This window comes from Cyclopterus lumpus, chromosome 4 (genome assembly GCF_009769545.1).
Source record: "Cyclopterus lumpus isolate fCycLum1 chromosome 4, fCycLum1.pri, whole genome shotgun sequence".
In the NCBI taxonomy this organism is placed as follows: Eukaryota; Metazoa; Chordata; class Actinopteri; order Perciformes; family Cyclopteridae; genus Cyclopterus; species Cyclopterus lumpus.
The window spans coordinates 14,269,569-14,290,579 of record NC_046969.1 but is presented as its reverse complement, the minus strand read 5'-3'; the positions used below and the strand labels follow the sequence as shown (position 1 = coordinate 14,290,579).

The 21,011-nt window shown below is 39.2% G+C and overlaps 2 protein-coding genes across 3 annotated transcripts in view; both read left to right on the top strand.

Annotated features, from left to right (window-relative positions):
* Nucleotides 1–70: 70 nt before the first annotated feature.
* On the top strand, nucleotides 71–9,478 carry si:ch73-40i7.5 (amyloid-beta A4 precursor protein-binding family A member 3). Its single transcript, XM_034531210.1, has 11 exons — nucleotides 71–966; nucleotides 2,330–3,311; nucleotides 3,791–3,818; nucleotides 3,920–4,065; nucleotides 4,250–4,336; nucleotides 5,337–5,525; nucleotides 6,345–6,524; nucleotides 7,171–7,383; nucleotides 8,201–8,320; nucleotides 8,483–8,623; nucleotides 8,779–9,478. The coding sequence occupies exons 2-11, from the start codon at nucleotides 2,343–2,345 to the stop codon at nucleotides 8,848–8,850; spliced, it is 2,145 nt and encodes a 714-aa protein (XP_034387101.1). The 5' UTR covers nucleotides 71–966; nucleotides 2,330–2,342; the 3' UTR covers nucleotides 8,851–9,478.
* Nucleotides 9,479–9,954: 476 nt separating this feature from the next.
* Nucleotides 9,955–21,011, top strand: part of zgc:172302 (phospholipid-transporting ATPase ABCA1) — a 30,848-nt gene continuing 19,791 nt past the window's right edge. Inside the window, exons 1-14 of one of the 2 annotated variants that reach the window (XM_034530175.1) lie at nucleotides 9,955–10,057; nucleotides 11,732–11,830; nucleotides 12,064–12,157; nucleotides 12,669–12,810; nucleotides 14,295–14,419; nucleotides 15,733–15,851; nucleotides 16,523–16,720; nucleotides 16,848–16,940; nucleotides 17,252–17,489; nucleotides 17,775–17,914; nucleotides 18,239–18,355; nucleotides 18,998–19,195; nucleotides 19,642–19,847; nucleotides 20,721–20,897. In XM_034530175.1, coding sequence (XP_034386066.1) covers nucleotides 11,765–11,830; nucleotides 12,064–12,157; nucleotides 12,669–12,810; nucleotides 14,295–14,419; nucleotides 15,733–15,851; nucleotides 16,523–16,720; nucleotides 16,848–16,940; nucleotides 17,252–17,489; nucleotides 17,775–17,914; nucleotides 18,239–18,355; nucleotides 18,998–19,195; nucleotides 19,642–19,847; nucleotides 20,721–20,897 — 1,913 coding nt within the window. In that variant the 5' untranslated portion in view covers nucleotides 9,955–10,057; nucleotides 11,732–11,764. Of the gene's footprint in view, nucleotides 10,058–11,731; nucleotides 11,831–12,063; nucleotides 12,158–12,668; nucleotides 12,815–14,294; nucleotides 14,420–15,732; nucleotides 15,852–16,522; nucleotides 16,721–16,847; nucleotides 16,941–17,251; nucleotides 17,490–17,774; nucleotides 17,915–18,238; nucleotides 18,356–18,997; nucleotides 19,196–19,641; nucleotides 19,848–20,720; nucleotides 20,898–21,011 lie in introns of those variants that run through there. The other variant, XM_034530176.1, reaches the window with a different exon arrangement.

Here is a 21,011-nt window from a genome sequence, read left to right as displayed (position 1 = left end):
AATATATATATATATATATATATATATATATATATATATATATATATATATATATATATATATATATATTTGGTCATTTGAATCAATAGTTGGAGAAAATACTTGATGAGATTAGCAATCAAATATCCCTTTACTTAGCTCTTATATCTCAACTAATTGCTGCAGCATCACAATCACACAAAATCAGCTCAGCTGATTTTCATTTAAGAATCAGATGAAAACAGCCCGTAGAAAACACTGGTGAAGCTTTGTATATAAACTGTCTCTGTTACCGGTCAAATTCGACTGAAGCTGCTTGAAATGTACATTGAATTATATGTTCAATAACTTTAGATGGGAAACTAATTTGACTGTTTTAATACATTGAATTGACTGTCCAGACTGTTGGACGTTTGATCGATGTTTGATTGAGCAGGTCTGAAAACGTCAGCATGACGTGTGCAGCTGTTGCCTTCAAGTGCTGACGGACGGATCGAGATAGAGATACAGCTGTAGTAGGGCAGCTAAATTACATTATGCATCGAATGGTTAAATTCTAATAAAAAAATGCTGAATGCGTCTATTTTCCATCCAATATGAGGCTTGTTTTTAACTCAGGATTTAGAAAATGAAAGTGTGTGGTCATGTATATAGGTGTACAGAGACTGTAGAGAAAGACGAGGAAGAAACGATCATCTGATGACAGACAGGAAGCTACAACAGCAAGTGAACGCAGCACAGCGAAAGAGTGAATACATAGAAACTCGACTCGACATCTGCCACATCAATGACACTGTTTTTGTGCCGTGATTTTACTCTCACGTGAGGTAAAAGGGATTATGTGAGCTTGCTGCTGTTTGTTTTAGTATGACGAATAAAACAAAGCCAAAGTTTTGGAAAAAACTGACAACCCCCTCGCCTCATCTGTCGTGGCACCCAGAGGAGTCTCCGTGTAGGCACAAAGAAACCGGGGAAGACAGAAGAAGGGTGAGCTCTGCTCCTTTCGCTGCTTTCCCACTATTTATTAACTCAGACGTGATTCAGTTTATCAATGTGCTACTCTTTGTGTGCGGCGGGTCGTAATTAGTTACTTTAATGTTAACTAGTGAGCGAGGAGCTGCTTTATCGGCTACCTTGAACTAGACTGTATAACGTAAAGCAGTACATGGTGGTGTGACTCTGGAGTCTGGCTTATTGAATTGTTCTCTTATTAGCTCGTATTAGTGTGCGCTACTTTATTCTGCCATGGTCCCAGTTAAACATTTTGTTGACTAAAAGTTTTACTGTCATTTCCAGATCAACGTAACACGATTCTACGACCTACCTCAATAATGCCTTTAAACATCCACAGTTGGTCCAAGCAATCAGCTAATCTGCTAAAACTTATTTTTATTTTCCTGTCTAATATCCACGATGTGTGTTTGTGAACGCAAAGAAATACTGTGTTGCGTTGTGGATCATTTATCGGCCGAATTGACCAGAAAACCTGCCTGATTTTTAAAATAAGTATTCAATGTTGTGATGTGTAACAACCGAGAATGGCTTGTAAAAGTGCAGATATTTAAATTAAATTCAGATTAGCTGGGCTAATCTGCAAGCCGCTTTGTTCTACGTGCAATTTATTTTAGGGTGCAGAAATGGCAGCTGAATTACTTGTATTAAAAAAAAATTTAAAAAAAACTTTCATAGGTAAAAGGGATGTGAAGTGTTCTCTCTGGGTCTATTTGATGGTTACACATTATGCACCAAACAGATATGGTATCGGATATCAGTCAGATATTCACTCAAATCGATCAGATATTATTCATTTAATAAATGACAATTGAGTAGATGTATAACTATCTATTTGTTTGTTATATTTTGTTTTACAAAGTTAGTAAAGCCATGTTTAAGTCAAACCTAATGTTGCCTCACACGTAAAACAATGATCCCAGTACCCTCCACACAATACAGAATATTATTTAAACACTGGTAGTGGATCAGTACTCTGAATCGGCTGATACCCAAAGTATCGGTATATCAGGAGTGTTTAGGTTGGATCGGTTCATCCCCATTACCCATATTGTACATGCTGCCCTTGTACTTTGAGTTTTTAGATGGCTTTCTTTATCTTGATGTTCATGGTGTTTAGTTGTACTTCAGCTAGCTTTCACTGATGGTGTCTAGTTTTACTTGCACTAAAGACGTGTGAGACAGTCTTTTGTTATACTACCAGTTAGGTTTGTGCTGCAGGTTTTATTTACATCAATTAACTTTTGTTTATGTTATATGACAATGTTATTCATTTTGTTGGAAAACCATTGAACCCACTTCCGGATTGCCTCTTAAATCAAACTTCTCTCCCTGACAGGCTTTCTTTCAAAATGGACTTGGATGTCTGCCCCGCTGATCAGTCAGACTCCTGTTCTGCAACTGCTCCTGTCTTGAAGGTTGATATTAGCAGACAACAAATTGTGGCAGCTCCACGAGGTTCAGAGGTGGAGGATGTTGACTCATACAATCTGATCGAGCCTCCTCCATTGGACTGGAGGTCTGACTCCTCCAGTGAGGCGGGCTCAGCAGATGACCTGGATGACACCAGCTTCCCTCCCTCTGTTGACAATCTGGACAAGGCGAGTCCGGGCGAGGCAGTATTACTACCTTTGGGCATGAGTGACACTGTTGCTCCACCCAACTTGAACCAGCAGGAGCTTGTGGGAAATATTTCAGTCCAGGATATTGAGGTGGAATTGGAGGAAGCGGATGAAGTAGTTGAGGAAAAGGTGAGGGTTGAGGACTTGGAGGTTGTTGGGGATGAAGTAAGTGATGTGGAGAATATGGTCAGTGAGCAGGAAGTGGAGGTTGTTAACAGGAGATCAGGTGATGAAGACCACAGCCGCATCCACACCTTGCTTAGCCAGCTCCAACTGATGGGGGAAGAGCCTCATCCCAGCCGCCGGACACCACCTCACCTCGCCCAGCACTCCAGCCTGTCTGAGCGGGAAGCATGTGCTCCCTCCCTACTAACACAGGACAGCACTGAAACCACCGGGCTGCTGTTCTCTGAAAGCCACCACAGAGACCTGATGGGGCTGCTGCAGTTCACAGAGATCAGCGCTACACAAAGTCCCACCTGTCCGCCCCTCAGAGGAGACATGGATGCCGTAGTGTCGGTTTCCTACAGCCAGGAGGATGCTCAAAGGTTCTGGGGGCATTATGGGAATGGTCAACAGCAGCGGCACCGGGAGGACTCCCTCACCTCCCTGCCTGATGATGAGTATCCTGAGCCAGTGTGGATGAAGCTGGGCGAGGAGCCTCCAGAGGAAGAGGAGGCTGCTGCAGAGAGCGAGCAGGTAATTGAGCAACTTTTTCTATTATCAGATGAAAGGGGGATGAATTGTAAACTCCAATGTAGTTATGTCAAGATTTATTTAATGATTCAGTTTCTACAGAAGACCCTATTGCTCATGCAACTTAAACAACTTAAACTTATTTATCAGCTTAAACAAAGTAGATTCATTGCATTTGTTTATCATTCGAGAAGTTGAAGTTTAACCAGTGATAACATTTAATTGTCATCTATAACTTTTGTGACGGATGCTATGTTATAACTGAAAAAAAATATTTTCACTTGATCTTTGAGTTGTCTACAAAATGTCAAAATTGAACATAGTTTTGTCTCCACAAAGTGTTGCTTTGTTTGATGCTATGTAACTATGATTATCAATGTTGCAAATTACTAATTTATCTTGAACTGTTTTTATTTTATTTTTGTATCTGGTTAATTTCAGCCTTGAAAGTTTACTAATTCATCTTTCTGCTGTCATTGCAGAGTGCCGATCATCCCTCGTATAAAGACGGTGAGACACTTCAGCACAGTTGTCTTTTTGAAAGAAGGATTTTTTCAGTTTAAAATTTCATAAAAAGTCATTGTCTATGTTATTGTGTTTCACTCTTTTAGTGCCTGGTCCGTGTGACCCTGAAGACTTGTTGGATGGAGTGATATTTGGTGCCAAGTACTTGGGCTCAACTCAGATCAAATCAGAGAAGACCCCGTCTACAAATGCCCGAATGACGCAGGCTCAGGAGGCTGTGGACCGCATTAAGGTTAACCCGCGTAGGAGACGCACTGAAGAGAATCTCTCAGTGGAAACATGGCAGTTGTTGTTACTGTGTAGTATTATTCTAGTTTGGGATATTTGTCATTCTGAAAATACCTCTATTGAGGCATTAGCTGTTTTATTTCTTTTTGTGTGCCAATAGGGTCTCAGTGTGACTTTGTTTGTTTCAGGCTCCAGAGGGAGAGTCCCAGCCAATGACAGAGGTGGATCTGTTCATCTCAACCCAACGAATCAAAGTTCTCACTGCTGACACTCAGGTATGTTTTCTTACCGCTAAGGATAAGTTGATTAAAATGTGCCTAATTGTTTTTGCTTTTTATTTTTATTTTGGATGTATTTGGACCCCATTTATTACTGCATTATCATTTCGTTGTCGCACCTAAAGTTTTGCTCTCAAATCCCAATGGATTTCAGGTCGTAGGTTGGATTTAAATTCAGAAATCATGATAATAGTGTGAACAGATTCATTTATGGACAGCAAGGCAGGGCTGATTTAAAATGTTCTGAACCCTTGAAATACAGATTTTTATACATTTGGAAAGAAATGTCAATAGTAATTCCATTGATGTGTGTCATCATTGTACAGTCCTACAATTTAGTTTACAGCTCAGTAAAGTCTATTTTCTTTCACTATGTAGTTAAATTGCCAGGAGAGTCAAAATGGGTCATTTTCTGTGAGCTCCATCTTTGCATGGCTGGTTGCTCCTCATTGCACCATACTTATGAATAAAAGAAATACAGTAATCTTAGCGTTGTTTTAAAAAAAAAAATGTTTTAAATTTTTTATATTGTGGTTTCATGTATAAATGACAACTGATATTGCTGTGAAGTTGAGCCTCTTAGATTTAATTAAATGTTTTGCATCTCATACCAGCATCTTAACTTTTTCAATTGTAATGGAAAAAGGAAAGTCGTCTCTTTTGGTTATGTTATTTTATTGTTAGTTTGTGAGGGGAAATCTTTTTTTTTAATTCCCCTGTTGCATTGAAAAACACGTCAACTTCTCGGATGTAATAGATTTAGATATAATGTCTGCTTAACAGTAACATTTAACATAGAAGAAAACCCGAAAAAGTCAAACAATAATTTTCACAAAGTTCATATTTGACTTCTGAATTAGGTTTTTTCATCAATGCAGTGCCTTGTGGTAGCATTCTCTGCTTGTACCAGACAATCAAAAGTTATTATTATTATTATTTATTATTATTATTATTGTCTCTGCAAGTTGAATAATATTCATGTCTTGTTTCCACTCAGGAAGCCATGATGGATCACGCTCTGCAGATGATCTCTTACATTGCAGACATTGGTAACATTGTGGTCCTGATGGCACGAAGGAAACGTAAAGGGCAGGATGGTGACCTAGCCCCTAACTCTTCCTCTTCCTCCTCCTCCGGGCCTCAGAAGAAGTGCTTAATGGTCTGCCACGTTTTCTCCTCTGACGACGTGAGTGACTTATTGAAGGGCAATTTAATAAAACAGCAAATCAAATAGCTGTTAAAAGATTTTGTTCTGTGAAGTTTTGAAGGGTTCCCTGCTTTGCGATTATGGTCTTTATTGTGTCTACAACTTCATTGTTTCAATTAATCTTGAGTCTTTAGCTGCAGAACTCACAAACGGGGCCAGATCCAACTGATGGGGGAAGAGCCTCAATTCAAGACATTATTAAGGTTTCTTTAGCCCCCTTCAGTGTTGCGTCTCAGATCAAATGTGCTGTTTTCAGCTGGACAACAGTTTCAGCTTCAGCTTGACCTGGTTTCCTTCCATCAGACAGCTAGCGAGTTCTCCTGAATGTAAAAATGGTCTGGCTGCCGTCACAGTTTTCCACTGTTGGCAAGACTGAATAGGAGGAGGAAGGTTTTCTTTTAGAAACTAATTAGCTGTGGGATTCTGAAGGCCTGGAGGCCACTGCGTCTACAGCTAGTTTTCCCAACTTAACTCTTTTATATGAAACGTTTTATTTTAAGTATGATTTACAATAGATGGGCAGCAAGTGAACCAGTAAATGTAACAAATAACTAATGAAAGGCATAGGTCATCTTTGAGAGGAGAGTAGGGAACGATTTGAGACTTGATGCTCTGTTTGTTTCGGGGTGTGACATGTGCTTTATGTGCACTGTTTAATGTTTTGCAAATCAACTAATTGGCTTTTATATGTTTATATGAAAATGGAGGGTGATAAAAAATGAAGGAAGTACAGTATATGTATTTAACAAATTGCAACCTGAGTCAGTTCTCTGTCCTCCACCCTGTGTCTCCGTCCAGGCCCAGGTCATAGCCCAAGCTATCGGTCAGGCGTTCGGAGTGGCGTACCAGCAGTTTCTTCAGGCCAGCGGCATCAAGGCCAGCGACCTGAGGCCTGGCGAGTACAGTGACTATCTGGAAAGTCAAGAGCTCTATAACGGAGACCTGGCCCACTTTTCTGACTCTCAGAACATCAGAGACGTAAGCAGAGTGATTGTGGATACGTGTCTGAACACAAACTACAGGTGGCCATTAATAGACGTCATTATGATGTAATTTGATATTATTAAGGGTTTTCTAGTGCACATGTAAGAAGAGTCGTATAAGGTGGTACAATGAGAAATCTAAATCGTTAACCATTGATATTTAGCAAAATAGATGTAGATCACTTATTTATGCAGAAAGAGTGTTGCATTTGGTCATGTTCCTGCCTCAAATGTTGTTTCTCATTTTCATTTTATCTCACCTAATCTTGTGATCTTCTCATCCACCATCTTTTTAAAGTGATAATTCAACTAAAATATATATTTTAGATAATTAAACATTTCCTCCCCATACACTTGAAAGTTGGCTTAAAAAGTGGCTTCATGGTTAAGATGCACACTATATATAATGGTGATTGCCGACATCTCTGGTTCGATTCCCGGCCAGGGACTTCTGTTGCATTAAAATAAAGGCATACAAAAACATGCTCCTTCATGTAGGACAGCTGCCGGTGTCAGCTTGTATTTATGTATTACAATGTATCTCCGTTGTTACCCTGACAACTTTCAAATGTAGATGGTTTTAGGGAAATAACTGGTTAACCAAATGTAAACATTTTCATTGCTGTGTGTCTGTGGCTCAGGTAGCCATCACCAAGGCTCCGGGGGAGATCTTGGGTCTGGCTGTGGTGGAGTCAGGTTGGGGATCCATCCTGCCCACAGTGGTGGTGGCTAACCTTCTTCATGGGGGACCTGCTGAGCGCTGTGGCGAGCTCAGCATCGGGGACCGCATCATGTCTGTAAACAGCACGAGCCTGGTGGGTCTGCCCATCACCACATGCCAGAACATCATCCGGGTAAGAAGGGCACATGGGGAGCAAAAAAGTATATCAACAATAATAGTTGTTGTTGTTGTTATTATTATGATGGAAGAGCAGAATTAAATATATAAAAACTGTACATTTGAGTGATTTTACTTTTTTATGCACTAGATGGCACTGTTTGCATACAGTGAGTGCACATATGCCAGTATTGGTTTTAAAGTGGCTTCAGATATTAATTTGGGTTTAAAGAGCCAATATCAGTATTCATGCAGTTGTGTATAGCCACTATGTTTTGCACTGATATTTCTATATTTAAATATTTTAAAGATGTGTCATCCTGTTACCGTAGAGCACCACCTTTGAAACATTCACCTGTGATGCATACAATATAATGAACACCTGCATAATGCCATCAGCACAACAGCCCTGCAAATAATTCATTATTGTGAAGCTAATAATGTGTAATGTTTTGAGGCTGGGTCAGACAGCTTTATGGTAATTTGTGAGTCCATAGATATTCATGTTGTTGTATTGTATTAGCATATATTTAAGATTTCACATGCAGAGGGTAGTGACCATGAAAGTCTGAATGGTAACCAAACAACTATATTTAACTTTAATTTTGTATTCACAAAAAAAAACATCAAAATAATTGCTTAAAAATGTTAAGGAAAGGTTAATAAACAAAAAAAAGAGAACTGAGAAGTGTTTGCAGACCTTCATCAAAACTTAACTAACAGCAAACTTATACAATTGGTGAGTAACATAAATACAGAAGTATACCAAGAAAATAATATTTCTGAAAGGTGACAACACTTTTTAAAAAAAAATTCTGCTGTTTCCATCTCAGGACTTAAAAAGCCAAAAGTATGTGAAGCTTAGCATCGTCCACTGCCCGCCGGTCACCATGGCGATTATCAGGAGGCCAGATCCTAAGTTTCAGCTGGGCTTCAGTGTGGAGGACGGCATTGTAAGTCAATATTCATATCATCTGTCACGCTATTCTCATCCTCACAATTAGTTCTTCTATTTTTTTTCATTTGTTCTTTGACAAAATAAATAGCTTTTTTTTTAATATGCTTTTCGTCTTTGTTTTAAAAAGTAAAAATCCCCCCTCTCTTCCTGGTTACAGATCTGCAGTCTGATGCGGGGCGGTATAGCAGAGAGAGGAGGCATTCGTGTTGGGCACCGCATCATCGAAATCAACACGCAGAGTGTCGTCGCCACGCCACACGACAAGATCATCCAGATCCTGACCAACGCCGTTGGGGAGGTGAGAGGGGGCATGAAATGCTTGCATTCAAAATATTTTTTTGATTTTGTCATAAGTAAAGTAATAAGTATTCCACTTTCCAAAGTGCACTTTTTATTACGACATATCGTCACTGTTCAAATGTAGATCCCCCCCCTCCCCCTTCCTCTTGGCAGATACACTTGAAGACCATGCCAGCCTCAACATATCGACTCCTAACAGGACAAGAGCAGCCGGTTTTTCTATGAGCACTTCCTGCTGCATCAAGGACAAAATACTGCAGTGTTCAAGCAACATGAACTTTTGCCAAACTAAGAAAATATTATGCAATTTATCATACAGCATATCACACGCTGTTGTCACACCACTGAATACAACAAACTGTTCTTGTATTTTTAAGATGTAAAGTGCATTGTTATATTGTAAAGCATATTTTAAAGCAACAGAGATAGATGGTAGCTTTATGTTCATATTTATCTGATATTTAACAATGCAGGCAGCAGCTGAGATGCAATAATTCATAAGCAAAATATATTTTGACTTCACTAACTTTTTACATGGTGTTGAGTATGCTGTACTTTCGAGTTTTTGGTCTTCCAGTTTGTTGCCAGTGTGCCTGAGCTAAATGTGCTTGCAGGGGAATTGTTATTGAATAAGGACAAAGAGTCTGTGTTTTTCATTATGATGTACTTCTACACGTGTATATCAACACATTGTCTCACACACATTAGAGAGCTCTGGTTCATTTATACAATGCTTCCCTGAATGTGCCTGATATGAAGCAGATATCATGCACGATAAAAGGTAACTGCCTTAACTGCGTATACTTTTAAGAATTTGCTGTTTTGGATGTTCATTAAAATGATATGTAAGATAGCTTGACTTTATTTATTGAGATTCAGTTGCAAAGTTGCTTTTTTAAAATGTAATGCCTTTTATACATCGGAGTTAGAGCTACTGTACATTTGAATTTGGACAGATCTCTGAATATGTTGTCTTTGCAATATATGTAATTGAAAAATATATCAAAATTGATAATAGCACAGTTCTTTGTAACAATTGCAAATACAATGTTATTAATTAATATCTCTACTGCTATTTTACAAGTATACAATGTAATCGTATGCTGCTTGTGCTAATAAAGTAATGCATTTTATTTATGTGAGTAATATAAGATATCTGTGAGCGTATACATAACACAGCGCTGTCAATGCCTGGCCAATCAGCTGTCTTCAGTTACCAAAACATAGACACAAGCCAATCAGTTTCTTTACCGGCTTCTTTGGCCCCGCACTTGAATCATACTTTGGCCAATCGGCGTCCCATGTGGGCGGGACTTTCTCCACCTCACGCCTGCCGCTGCAAACTGGGGAAATGAATAGTCAATGACGAGCTACCGGCCGTTGGTGTTTCCGCGACACTGAAAGGAGATTTTATCACCCATTTTACAGAAAGGTAATCAAAAGCGACAGTTTAACGAGTCTTGAGAGCACATTACGTTTGTGTTTTGTTTTCGAAAAGGTCATTCTCAACCATCATTGTGTGACATGCTAGGAAGCTGACTCCAAATTTAACGTTAGCTAAGTGTTTTCCTCTTTTAGCTTAACTCCTCCCTAACGTCAGGTTAATTATGGGCTTTAGCTACTAGTCATGGACAAGTCAAACAGTGAACTAAACTAGTCATTGTATTACAATAGCATTTCAATTATGTTTTAATTTGACAATTTGTTTGAATCAGTATCGTCTCTATTTAAATGCTGAAATGCCTAGGTTAGTTAATGTTAGTTTGTACAAGTAGTGTTGATGTTAACGTTAGCTAAGTTCATTTGAACCCATGTTGTGTCATGCGAGTTTTAAGATGTAAAGTAACCTGTACATCAGCTTGCTATATTTGCTGAGTGATATATATATATATATATATATATATATATAAAGAATATTATATATATAGAATATTATATATATATATATATATATATATATATATATATATATATATATATATATATAGAATATTATATATGTGTGTGTGTGTGTGTGTATATATATGAAAAGGGAAATGGAGTGAAACAAAAAGTCAAAGAAAACACAGTGGATACAATACCTGTATCCTGCACTGACATTTATTTGTAAACAGATTAATTAAAAAAGAAAAATTGACTTTAAGGCGACACCATGTCGTCTGTAGATGCAAAGGAAATGACCTGGCACAAATCATGATCCAGAGCTTCAGATTATTTACTAACTACAGCACAAACAAGAGGAAGAGGCTGTAGTCTGGTGGTGTTCACAGAGAAAAAGTAAATGTTAAAAGTCTCTGAGTGAAACAGGTAAGCTGTTAGGATCAGGAGGCTTTTGAGATAAAGAAGGGGATTGTCCATCTTAAGCAGATCACTGCAGGCACACAAGACAACCTTTACTCTCAACAAATATAAAAACAACCTGATGGATCCATCACTTACAGAACGTCATACCTTGCTTCACCACATAAGTGTCTTAAAACATGACATAAAAGTTAAAAGTTGTTTCATGCTGAGAAATAAACTCAACTGTCCTCAGCCACAGTCATGTCCTCTGCAGGGCAAAGGTCAGCTACAGTTTCTCACCAGTCCTCACTAATGATGAGCTTATTCATCGTAGACATTAGAAGTCAAATTAGCACATTTTAAAGAACAGCCAAAGCCAATAAGTATTTTATTAACACTTAGTGCCTAACATAATAGTAGTTAACAACCTCCAGATACATTTATTTTGGTCTGTGAATAAATGCACAAACAATTTGGGAGGAGAGAAAAAAAAGATTTCAGAGAACACACTAACTAAAGAAAAATGCCACAAAAGTCGAATTCGCCAGTTTTATATCTAGTCAGTTACTGTCTGTCATTTATATATATATATATATATATATATATATATATATATATATCTGTGTACTAGTATTTTACAGCTATTTGATATGTCACACTAGAGAGAGACAAGACAGAAAACAGTGAGACTGAGAAGAAGATGAAATATGATAAATGTCCCCAGCTGTAGTTGAAGTGGGGACAGAGCAGCCGCATGTGTCAACTTGAAAACTGGGATCCCCTGCTGACTTGTCTCTTTCTCAACACAATTTGTGTTTTCCAGCTTTGCATCATGGCCAGGTAGCCATTCAGAGTGATGGGATTTTTACAACAGCTTTCCCTTCTGCTCTGGAAGAATATCACATACCGCAGGAGGAACAAGGTGGCCACATTTTCATTTAACAGAAAGTCATTTAATTGTTTGTTGATTCTCGAATTAAAAATATAATATGAAATGTCTGAAGTTTCATGAAGAAATCACAACTGTCTATCTCTGTCAGTTACGGTGTGGGTCACACTAGATGACAGGTTTGGGAGAAAGTCCTGATAGTCTCTAACAGAGGTCTCAAGGTCATTGATTATTTATAACAGCTCCTATGTTTTCCTCTAATGCAGATCCAGCTGATCATTGAGCTCCTATGGCCGCTCTTCCTCTTCGTCATCCTCATCTCTGTTCGCCATTCACACCCTCCCTACAAACAGAGCCAATGTGAGTGATCGTATTTAACGTGTCTTTTCAGACACACACTTGCAGTTCAGAAAATGGCTTCATGCCAACCAGTTTATATAGATTAACTAACTGAGAGATTAACTAACTGAGAGTAAGTCTTTTCAGCACATTTGTTTTCCTAACCTGTTGTGTTCTTGACCTTCTTTGAGAAGTCTCTAATTAACATAACATGACATGGTAACATAATTAAACACAACACCACACTATATGACACGATATAGGCCAGTTGGTTAATGCCTTACATTTTGTAGGGCCCTTAAAAGCTACATTGTCTCTTAATTGTGTAGAAAAAGTAAACTTTCCAACTGTAAATAAACACAAAAAACACAAAACAAAGCCTTGCAGATGACTAACTTTAATTATTCCTTGTTGATACAAGGGATACAATATGCTGCCTGTAGATTGGGTTTCAGGTCACTACTACAGTATTTCATTTTTGTATGACTGGCTAATCTCCTGGTTCTTTGTCTTTGTTTGTCTTTGCTTGTAGGTCACTTTCCGAACAAAGCCTTGCCATCAGCAGGCACCTTGCCCTGGATCCAGGGCATTATCTGCAACATCAACAACCCATGCTTCCACAGCCCGACACCAGGGGAGACGCTGGGCCAAGTAGGCAACTTTGACAACTCCATGTAGGTAAAACTGGATGTAAAAGATGGACAGCTGTCTGGAGTGCGGGAGTTTACCAGGGGATCATTGAGGAAGGAATTAGCCCAAAAGTTAAACAGAAAAACAGCATACAGTCAAAGTGTATGGTAGGATTGAAAATGTTGTTGATTTAGAAAAAAAATCCACCAGTTGTTATTGACTTTGAATTCAGTTTATTAGAGCAAGAACACTGTTGACCAGATTGCAATGCTGCTGCATACGGTTGACTGCATCCAGGGTTTAAGACCCACTTCAGCATTCAGAATTATTGCTTGCTTATGAACAGACAAAGCAAAACATATTCTTTGAGCAAGATGATACTTTTTCAGTGCAGGAATACACACAGATACATTCATTATCAGAATCTGCAGGTAACTTGACAAGATTTTGCCATCAGCGTCGTTTTGGTTTCCATTTGTTATCTGAGTAGCATTGACCAATCATGCTTGAGAAGGCTTTGGTTAAATGGAGGTAAACAGTCCATGTGCAGAGCAAAAGACACATTACGCATTGGCCAAAATGCGTAATCAGCTATTGTCTGACGATGCTTTAGCTTTGTTTCTGTTTAAAATGAGCTTGTAACCTGGCTACGTGTGAAACAATCCGGTTTTACATGTTGTCTCTCAAGTCCAGTCAATTTGCTAATCACACTGTAAACAATGACCAGCACACAGAAAAGAAAGTCTTGGCCTGGATATCCGCTGGCTACACCGACACCCCAGAAATGTAGGCCCTGTGCCCTCAGCAGCTTATCCGTCGTTAGACCGATAGCCAGTGGCCTCCAGGGCTCCTGGACTCTAGATTATCCCCAACAGTTTGTGTACTTTGCATTAGCACACCTCAAATGAATAGTTGGACATGTTAATAAATACACACACTGGTATTCATGCTCTTTGAGCAGATCAGAAGATCAATATCACTTCCATGTCTGCACACTATATTATGAAGACTGGACACGGCAAACTAAATCTGCCTCCCAGCACCTTGAAAGTTCACCAATAACATGTTATATCTCTGTTTAATCCTCATAAAAACTAAAGTGTAAAAATACTAAGTTGTGGTTTTATAGGGGGTTATGTGTCAGACTATTTGTTGATTCTACTTTCACTAACCCGATTAAACTTTTTGTTTAAACCATTAATTTATTTCTTGCATTTATGTAACTGCTAAGTATCTGCATTTATGTCACACTTTTAACAGCTTTGCAAGTTACTATTCACACACTGATGGCAGGGAGCAATTTGGGGTTCAGTGTTGCCCAAAGATGCTTTTTTTCATGTACACTTTGGTGCTTTCAGTTGCTTCTCTGAAACTCCTACATCTGATCTGAAAACCATTTATTTCAAGCATAGAAACAACCAAATTTACAATTCTCCAATTTGCCTAGAAGTTAAAGTTAAGTTGGTAATGTTTGCAGATGTAAAGTTGGTGTTTACTGGTAAACACTCTCTGGTCAAATCTCCCCCAGACTGTCTCGTCTCTTCATGGACGCGCAGACTATTCTGTCCTACAGTGGAAACCGGAGATTCTCTGGCTTTCAGGACCTGATGGAGAGTGTCCAAAGGCTCGGAGAGCGACCTGGAGCCTGGCCAAGTACGCCACAGCTAGTTTTAAATCTCCTTTAGCACTGACCTGAAGGGATTTCTTGACATTTAAACACATTTGTTGTTTACGTTCTCATTTCAAACCCTGGGTAGGACTTGCCATAAAGTCAAATAGATATCATTATATTTCCAGTAATGACTGAGTTAAGAAATATTGGCATGCAAAACACACACAAAGTGAACATGAGTATAAGGTCAAGTTATAGCTTCAAGGTTGCTCTACAAGACCATGAATGAATTATGTATATGGTGAAACTGAATAGAGTCTTGGCTTTTGTGTGTGAAGTTGTATTGTGGTTAAAAGTTTAAACAAGGTCAGCATGTGGTAAAGTCCAAGAAGAAAAGATCACCACAATGTTTGAATCAGTCACTACAACCGAATGAACTCTTCAAGTCAAATGTCAGAACTAATGAAAAAGCTTGCTATGCATATGCTAGTTTTTGAATAACTTAACACACTTCTGTCTTTATTAAACAGAAAACTAACAGGCCTTCAAAGAAAGAAATTCAATTGATAGCAGGATTAAGTACCTGCAAGCCATCAATACAATATAGACATTGAATTAATTTTGGAGGGAGCTCTGTTCCCAGTTCTGAGAAGGACTGAGAGTATACAGTAGCTGATCTGTATGAATGGCTTTAAACAGGTGTCGAGTTACCGAATGAATGTGTCCATTTACTGCTGTTGTGAAGCAGCACAGAGTGGCCGTTTGGCCTCTCTGCTGTGGGCAGATAACATTACATGACTACCTCAGAAAACAATTGGATGAATTAAAGCAGGTTCTTTAGTGAGGTTTATCAGCAACAAATCCCCCCCCTACCGCCTACTAGACACCTGCTGACTCCCACAATCCTCACACAATACTGTACACACACTGTTATGAAGCCACTTTTTGTTTTACCTCAAAATTATTGTTAAAGTTTCTCAGGGTTACATCTTTTCAGGAGACAGAAATAACTTAAATGGTAACGTTAAACTTCACAAGGGAGTGTGAATACGACTATAGAATATTTCTGTCTCTGGAGCTGAGTGCAATTTATTTTTATGAATTTTGAATATATATAATATTTATGTTAGTGGCACTGTAACATTTTTAATAATCCTGGTTAAGCATTATTAGATGCCATTCATAAATTGAAAAACAACAAATGTACCCTAATCCCACAGAGCACGAACTAACCGGCAAACAGTTTATTTTGAAACAGTATAAATGGTTATTTTGGATGTGGACTTTTATTTGTAATACATAGTATTTTATTTGTAGCACTGGGAAGCACCTAATGTTTGGCTTTCTGCCATAGATCTCCCAGTAGAAGAATACCTGAGAGCCAATGAGACGTTCTCCAGTTTCCTCCTGACCAATGGCAACCTGTCGTCTGTGACTGTGGGCCAGCTGCTGAAGGCTCGTCTCAATTTTCAGGTGAGTTATCTGCTGAATATCCATTGATAACAAACAGACCCTCTTTGAATGTTAGCTACTCCTGATGGGCAGGTGGAACCTTGCATGGTAGCTCCTGTCATCAGTGTATGAATGGGTGTGAGTGGGTGATGATGACATGTAGTGTTAAAGCGCTTTCAGGGGTCGGAAGTGGAAAAGTCTGTTTTTTTACCAGACTTATATAATTAAATTAAATTAAATTAAATTAAATTTAAGCCATTTAAAGCTTCAATCAGAAACCTCAATAGAAGTTTCAAATATAGAAAAAAGATATTTGGTATATTTCTGAAAAATGTTTCCCCCCAGGAAATCCAAAATCAATTCAACTTTTATATCAGAAACAAAAATAGGTGGAATCTATTAGAATGAAAGGGACAACAAATAAGACTAATTAAAAAATTAAAATAGGAATTACGAATTGTTGAACTGATTTAACTGAGTTAAATATGTGTAAATAAAGAATGTAATAACTTTGAACTTGAGACCTTGGATGTGAAAGGTGAATAGTCTTTGGGATGGATGGATGGATGAATAAGTATCACAGAAATGTTGCTATCAGCCCTGATGATAATTACAGATAAAGTTGTATGTATTATTAGTTTGAGTCTAACTCTATTAAATGTAAATATGGGTCATCAATTTTATCCATCCAGGTTTCTGTGGCTGGTGCTCAGATGCAGCTGAAGGACTTGGTGTGTAATGCGAGCATGTTGGGACAGTTTCTGAAGGTGGACGAAGGAGAAGCCACCATGAATGATCTTCAGACTCAGCTGTGTAACCTGCCAGCTGACGTCCTGCAGAAGGCTGAACGCCTTTTCCTCTCTCAGCTCGACTTTACCAAGTTCTTCACGGTAGGAATGAGCTATCTTTGGCAAAAATACTTTGCTCACCAGTGCAAAAATCAATAAATCCGAATACAGTCTCACTGGCTGTTTGCTGTTGCCATCAGTAAACCTGTCTGTCGGTCCTTCTTGTCAGAGAGAACGTCTGATGGCGAACGCTGGAGACCTCAGGCTCATTAGTCAGGCCGTCACCTCAGTTTCCCAAGAGCTGGCTGTCCTCATCGATGATGTAAGAACACGTGTTTTTTCATGTCCATCTGTTTCTGTATTTTCTGTGACAGTCTCTTGATTGAACAGACATTTTGGGAGGTGCTTTACATTTGATTTATTATGAATTAGTCACTGTAAACAAATCAGACCTTTGTAAATGTCGTTATATTATGTTGATAGGTGAAATAATTTTTTATATGTCTGTTTCTTTTTCATTTGACTGAATAAAATTTACCAAATGTTCTCCCAACTAAATTTAATCTTCTCCCTTAATTTCTACCCTGTTCTTTATTTCCTAACTTCCGGTCTTACTTCTCTGTCTTCCTTCAGTTCTCCTCCCTGTCCAGCTTTGCAGACATGAGCACAGCTCTTCGTTTTCTGTCTCCAGAAAATCGCTCAGCTTTGCCCAGAGAGAGTTTTCGTGCTTTTTCGAGGATCATGTGCGGTCACCCTGAGGTTGGCGGTGAGCGCATCCCATCACTCAACTGGTATGAGGACAATGACATCAAGTCTTTCTTAGGAAAAAATGGGACTGAAGACACAGACCCGGACCGTGACAACAACACGAGTAAGAGGCTTTGATATGTTTGGAAACATGTTCTGATAATTCAAAGTTAACTGAATGGCTGCAAAAGTTTCCATTAACTGCTTTCTTTTTACCACAGCAAGTGCTCCTCTTTTCAGTTGATTTGCAAATGGCAATTTATCATAAATAAATAGAAAATCAGATTTTTCATTGTCTGATCCATTTGTGATCTTGAAGATCCAAAGCGACAACAAAAATCAACACCACCTAAGTTTAAATGGTTGTTTTTGTCTAACGTTTGACTTATTTGTGCTTTCCTCCATGCAGCTCCTTTCTGTAAAAGTTTGATCCACGGGCTTGAGTCCAACCCTCTGTCTCGCCTTGTGTGGAGAGGAATAAAACCTCTGTTTATTGGGAAACTGCTGTACACACCAGACACTCCTGCAGTACAACAAGTCATGAAAGAGGTAGAGTCAAACCTCAGAGAGTCCATCCTAGGATTGCCACCTGACTAACTTAATCTACTGAAGTGGTTTATATAACGTATTGGCATTTAAAGCATTTGTCGCTAAAAGCAATGAATATCACAAGTTATTAGCAAGCGCATTAGGCTCCTGAGCATATTATTTAGGGGGCAAATATTCATGTTGTGTGTGTCTAACATTGTGACAGGAGCCTGACAACATTTAAAATGCCCCAAGAGAAATCAGACACGCAACTGCAGTGTTCTCAGATGAAAAACCAAAACAAATACATCCATCTAAGCTAACTACTATTTGTGTCTGCTGAAGATGAACAAGACTTTCGAGGACATGCAGATCCTCCAGGAGCTGAATGCAGCCTGGATGGAGGTGGGACCACAAATCAAGAATTACATGGAGAGCAGCGTGGAGATTCAGCTGCTGCAGGTCTGATTTACCAACTGCTATCTCTCTTCAGGAAGGATGAGTGTGGGATGATGCTGAAAATATATTTTTCATATAATGTGTGTGTGTGTGTGGGCATAACTCTGATTACATAGTCACATTGTGGAGACTCGCCTTCCTTTGTGGTCAAAATGCACGTAATTCATTACATTTTAGGGCGACGACTTGGTTTAAGGTGAGAGAAAGGTTATCTTTAGGGTTAGGTTAGGATTAGTATTAGGATTAGGTTGTTACCAATCTCCAGGTCATGAATGTAATAATAATAATAATAATGCATTTCATTTATATAGCTTTCCGTGGTACTCAAAGACACTTTACATAACATAATTATAACATCCTAAAAGCTAAAAAAAAATAATAAGAATAACTAAAAATAGAGCAAACAATCACACATTAAAAGCAGTTCTGAACAGGTGGCTTTTGATTTGCGATTTGAATAAGGAAAGATCAGTGCAGTCTCGGATGAGTTTGGGGAGAGAGTTCCAGAGGGAGGGGGCAGATATAGAGAAGGCTCTGTCACCCCACGTCCGGTGCTTGGTCCTATGAGTAAGTACACTATGTAAGTCAATGTAAAGTCCCCAAAAGTAATGAATAGACAACTCTGTGTGTGTGTGTGTGTGACAGGATTTGCTGAGACGGCCAGAGGTCGCAGTACTGGTCAACCTGCGCCTGGAGAACACATCCTGGACGGCTTCACGAATTGCACGTTTTCTGGCCACACCCTCACCAGATGCCCAAAGGAAGCCCAGCGCACCGCCTACCTGGCTGGACATCTACAACGACCTCAGCCACACCATCACCACGCTCGCACAAGTCACTGAGGTTCTCACCCTTTGGCATTGTTGTTCATGCTGCTCTCCAAACATGTCAGAAATACCAGCCTCAATCTGAGAATATAGACGGAAAAGATAAAAGAACAGAACAAATCATGTTTGACGGAATATGGAGGAGGCAATAACACTTTTTAATTACCTCATTTAACTACACTACACCTTCTAAAAATCTATAGTATGCTGACTAGAAAGCTAACGCGGCTAAATATTGTCCAAAGATTTCATAGTGACCAGGATTTCACGTCTCTCCTGTTTTTTTTCAGATAGGGCCAACACGTTTGGGCTCATTTATATTCTTTCAAATGTGTTAGATTGGTACATACTAAAGTAGTTATAGTAAATCCTCTAAATAGTGCAAAGTTTAAGTAATAACTTCTGCTTCTCTTCAATTTTGTTTGTATTCATATCTTTTGTGTTTCCTATTATTCTCTGCAGTGTTTCTCTCTGAACAAGCTGGAGGGGTTGGAGACCGAGGGTCAGATGATTGACAGGGCTTTGGAGCTACTGGAGGACAGGCAGTTTTGGGCGGGTGTGGTTTTCCTGCTGCCCAACTCCTCGTCGCCTGACCTGCCGCCCCACGTCACCTACAAAATCAGAATGGACATTGATGATGTGACCCGGACCAACAAAATCAAGGACAGGTACTGAGGAAGAACCAAAACATAATTAGTTTTTCGGGCACTTCTTTAACTTTACTGATGGATAACTGTTGTGCAAGTAAACCGTTTACAATACCTTTACCATAACATGCTATTCCATTGCTTAAACCATATATAATTGACTCTAAATTGCCCATAGGGGTGAATGTGAGTGTAAATGACGGTCTATCTCTATGCGTCAGCCCTGTGATTATCTGGCTAGCTGTCCATGGTGTACACTGCCTCTCACCTAATGTCAGCTGGGATCATATCCAGTGACCCTGTTAAGAATAAGCGGTTATAAAAATGGATGTGGATGGATATGTACTCGCCAATCATACTCTGACAAATCGAGTGCACTAGGTTAAACGGACAAACCAGATTAAAATACGGTACAACTTTAATCGGTTTTCTATTTGAAGAATTCCAAAGTTTCAGCTTTGAAATAATTTTGCATTGGGTACATATACAGTATTCTTCTCTATGAGGCTTGTTACTATGATAAAGATATACTACTCTATGGGGTCGGCAGTACACTGTTTCATCACTGTGACGTTGCGGAGCTTCTTGCTTTTCATGTTGGCGCGCATGTCAACAGGTTAGAGCAGCCACAACGCCTGCATGAACAGCTCGGTTTACATTGCCAAATTGGTTGATTAATCATGTTTTGAGTGGAGTATCCCTTTCAGATAATTTCTAATGAGACAATATCGTCACCGGAAGTACTCTTCAGTTTATGAAACCCCAGCTTATCAAAGATCAATGACATTTAGCCAAAAACAAGTTTTAGTAGTCTTTTTAAGCTGAAGTGGCAAATATCGTAAACCAGAACTCGCCTTTCGGGACTTTCTCCAGCACTTTTCTGTTTTTTTTCAGATTTTGGGATCCTGGTCCAGCAGCTGACCCATTTAATGATATGCGCTACATTTGGGGTGGCTTTGTGTACGTTCAGGACCTGGTGGAGAGAGCTGTGAGCCGCATGCTGACCGGAGTTCAGCAAACAACCGGCATCTACATCCAGCAGATGCCCTACCCCTGCTATGTAGATGATGTGTGAGTCATATGCTGTTGTAAACTAATACTTTACCTGTGCACACAGTTCCACATGTTCACGCTGGAAACAGACTAGCACAGCCATAACCCAAGCAGTTTGTATGCAGCAGCAGA

Excerpts from the sequence above, each read along its gene's own strand:
- si:ch73-40i7.5 (XM_034531210.1), top strand. The coding sequence starts at position 2,343 with ATGGACTTGGATGTCTGCCCCGCTGATCAGTCAGACTCCTGTTCTGCA. Across the intron at positions 3,819-3,919 it reads TCATCCCTCGTATAAAGACG|TGCCTGGTCCGTGTGACCCT; the intron begins GTGAGACACTTC and ends TCACTCTTTTAG. Across the intron at positions 7,384-8,200 it reads CATGCCAGAACATCATCCGG|GACTTAAAAAGCCAAAAGTA; the intron begins GTAAGAAGGGCA and ends TTTCCATCTCAG.